Source organism: Phalaenopsis equestris, unplaced genomic scaffold, assembly GCF_001263595.1.
Source record: "Phalaenopsis equestris unplaced genomic scaffold, ASM126359v1 Scaffold000378, whole genome shotgun sequence".
Lineage (NCBI taxonomy): Eukaryota > Viridiplantae > Streptophyta > Magnoliopsida > Asparagales > Orchidaceae > Phalaenopsis > Phalaenopsis equestris.
The window spans coordinates 340886-343644 of NW_018164820.1; the positions used below are offsets into that span (position 1 = coordinate 340886).

The 2759-nt window shown below is 37.5% G+C and overlaps 1 protein-coding gene across 1 annotated transcript; it reads left to right on the forward strand.

The window, feature by feature from the left end:
• Positions 1-521: 521 nt before the first annotated feature.
• LOC110026566 (abscisic acid receptor PYL11-like) lies at positions 522-1175 on the forward strand. Its single transcript, XM_020727544.1, has one exon. It carries the CDS (start codon positions 523-525, stop codon positions 1105-1107), a length of 585 nt encoding a protein of 194 aa, XP_020583203.1. The 5' UTR covers position 522; the 3' UTR covers positions 1108-1175.
• Positions 1176-2759: the final 1584 nt, after the last annotated feature.

Here is a 2759-nt window from a genome sequence, read left to right on the forward strand (position 1 = left end):
TATATATATATATATATATATCTTTGATGAGTAGTATTTCAAGCCAAAACAAGCCGAACGCGAACGAACAAATATTTGTTTGTGTTGTTCGTGTTCGGCTCATTAACTTAGCGAACGAGCCGAACACGAGCTGTTCACAAACAACGAGCCATTTTGACAGCCCAAAGCTATATCACCCAAACTTTTGCATCACGTGGAATATGTTTAAACAACATTAATCTTAATATTTCACACTATTATTTTAAAAACCTTTCAAAATCTTTAATTCTTTTTTTTAAATTTACATTTCATAATCAATACAATAAACATAGCTATCTAAATAATATCTTAGATTTTTTTTTTAATTTTTTTGCAAATATTTATTTTATGCCACCCAGACCTATATCACCCTCAAATTAACTTTTACTAAATCTTTTCCTCTTTATTTAGTCATGCAATTTGCAATTTAAAAAACAATTTCCATTCCCCATTTAACCCCCCACCCCCACCCTTCTCACGCAGCACTTCATCTCCCTCGCCAACATGCCATACTCCCCTGCTGACCCCCACCTCCGCCACCACCACCACCACCTCACCGCCGACAAACTCCTGGCCGCGGCAGCTCTTCTCCACTCACACAAGGTGGCCCCCAACCAGTGCACCTCCGTTGTGGTCCACTCCATGTCGGCCCCACTCGACGCCGTCTGGTCACTCCTCCGGCGCTTCGATGCGCCGCAGGACTACAAGACATTCGTCCGCAGCTGCCACGTCATCTCCGGCGACGGTCAAGTCGGTACCGTGCGCCGCATCAGCGTCGTCTCCGGTCTGCCGGCTTCTACCAGTACGGAGCGGCTCGAGATTCTCGACGACGACCGGCACGTCACCGGGTTTCGGATCGTGGGAGGGGAGCACCGGCTCAGTAACTATAGGTCGGTGACGTCCGTACATATCGATGAAAATGGGAAGGATCGGACGGTGGTGATGGAGTCGTACGTGGTAGACGTTCCGGCCGGAAACACGAGGGAGGAGACGAGGGGGTTCGTCGATACTATTGTGAGGTGTAATCTCAAGTCGCTGGAGCGCGCCGCCGAGAAAGCAGCGGCGGCGGTGGCCGGCGGCCTATTTTGACTGATTTATTTCTACGAATTACTTACTCCATAAGGATTCTTTTCCGAAAAAAAAAAGGAAGATTTACATACATGCCACTCAATTCCTATTTATTTACATATGCAATAAATAAATTTCAATTTTAACACTCAATTTACATATGTAATTATTGTTGTGTAATTGCATGGGAATTGAGTGGTCTATATGTAAATGTTCCGCAAAAAAATGATATTTCGATATTTTTTGGCGTTCAATTTTTGGGTGTAATGTGAAATAGAGTTTTGTCTTATTTTTTATTTTTATAAATATTTGAAATTATATTGTAAGAGGCGATAGCTAATTTAACTTATAAATATTTTATGAGCCCTTGTCAAAACTTTGGATTAGTGTGCGTATGGGGCAGTTTGCTACTTATTCTAAAACGCGGCCCTCGAACAAGTCACGAGGTTCGACTCGTGGCCTGCATTTAGTGTAAAAATCGAAATTCAGTTTCCGATAAGCTGACGAAACGCGTGAATCGAACGTTACAACGACGTTTTGAAAATGTCGCCCACACTTATAAGCTGCATTAAACGGGCTGTAAATCTTAGGGTCCTTTTGGGGCAGCTTATAAGTGTGGGAAAACATTGTCGTACCGTTTGATTCGTGCGTTTTGCCAACTTATCTGAAATCGCGTTTGAGTTTTTATACTAAACGCAGGCCGCTGATCGAACTCCGCGGGCCGCTTTTCAGGATAATAAATTTATCTTGCAACGCACAAGCTGCCCCCAAATGCATCTCTAATTATCTTGAACTTATTCCGTAACCCACATTAGAAACAAAACATTTCTAATCCTTTGCGAATAAAACTTTACTTAAATCATAATTCTCTTTCATAAAGGATGTGATTAAGAACAACTGCGACTAAATTAATCATTTGCTGATCATTTTTAAAAATATTAAATTAGTTAAAGAAATTAATTAACATACATACATAATACTTCATGTATTTACACATCTATTAACTAAAATTTAACATTTACTTATATAATGCCCAAATCTTTAAATCATATTACAATATGACTAATATTATATTATATAGTTAAATATTAAAATTTAAATATTCGATATATAAATATGAAAGAATTGGGTGGTATGTATATAAACCACCTTTCATTTATGATTTAAAGCATTTTTAATTATATTTTGTGAAGAAGTGAAAGTATAACTCAAAGTTAAAATAATATCTATTGCATTCTTTAGCTTAAAAATCATTTTTATGTTTTAAATACTTTAAAATGTAAGAAATTTTCATATTTATTTTGTTGAGGATAGGTTCTCTACTAAGTTTTCATGAGTGACGAAAGATTTGCTATGATAGAATTATTATTTAACATCTTAGTGTTGCACGAAAGTTCAACATAGGCTCAGATGATAGAATATATTGGTAGAAATACCATAAATTTTTATGTGAAAAATCCGAAAGAAAAAGAAAAACACGAGATGTAACTTAGCTTAAATGATCCATTCTAAGTTGGCGATTACACATATATGTCCTTGTCCCATTAGAGAAAAAGAGCTGCACAGTTCATCAATTGCAGTTGAGAGTAGCTACTAGAACTTTTGTACATCTTCTTTGAGGTGTGTGACCGCACAACTTTCGGAACAATTTGTTAAATTCTTAGGTGTTTCAT

Bases quoted from the DNA above. Each gene is read 5' to 3' on its own strand.
- LOC110026566 (XM_020727544.1), top strand. From the start codon at position 523: ATGCCATACTCCCCTGCTGACCCCCACCTCCGCCACCACCACCACCAC.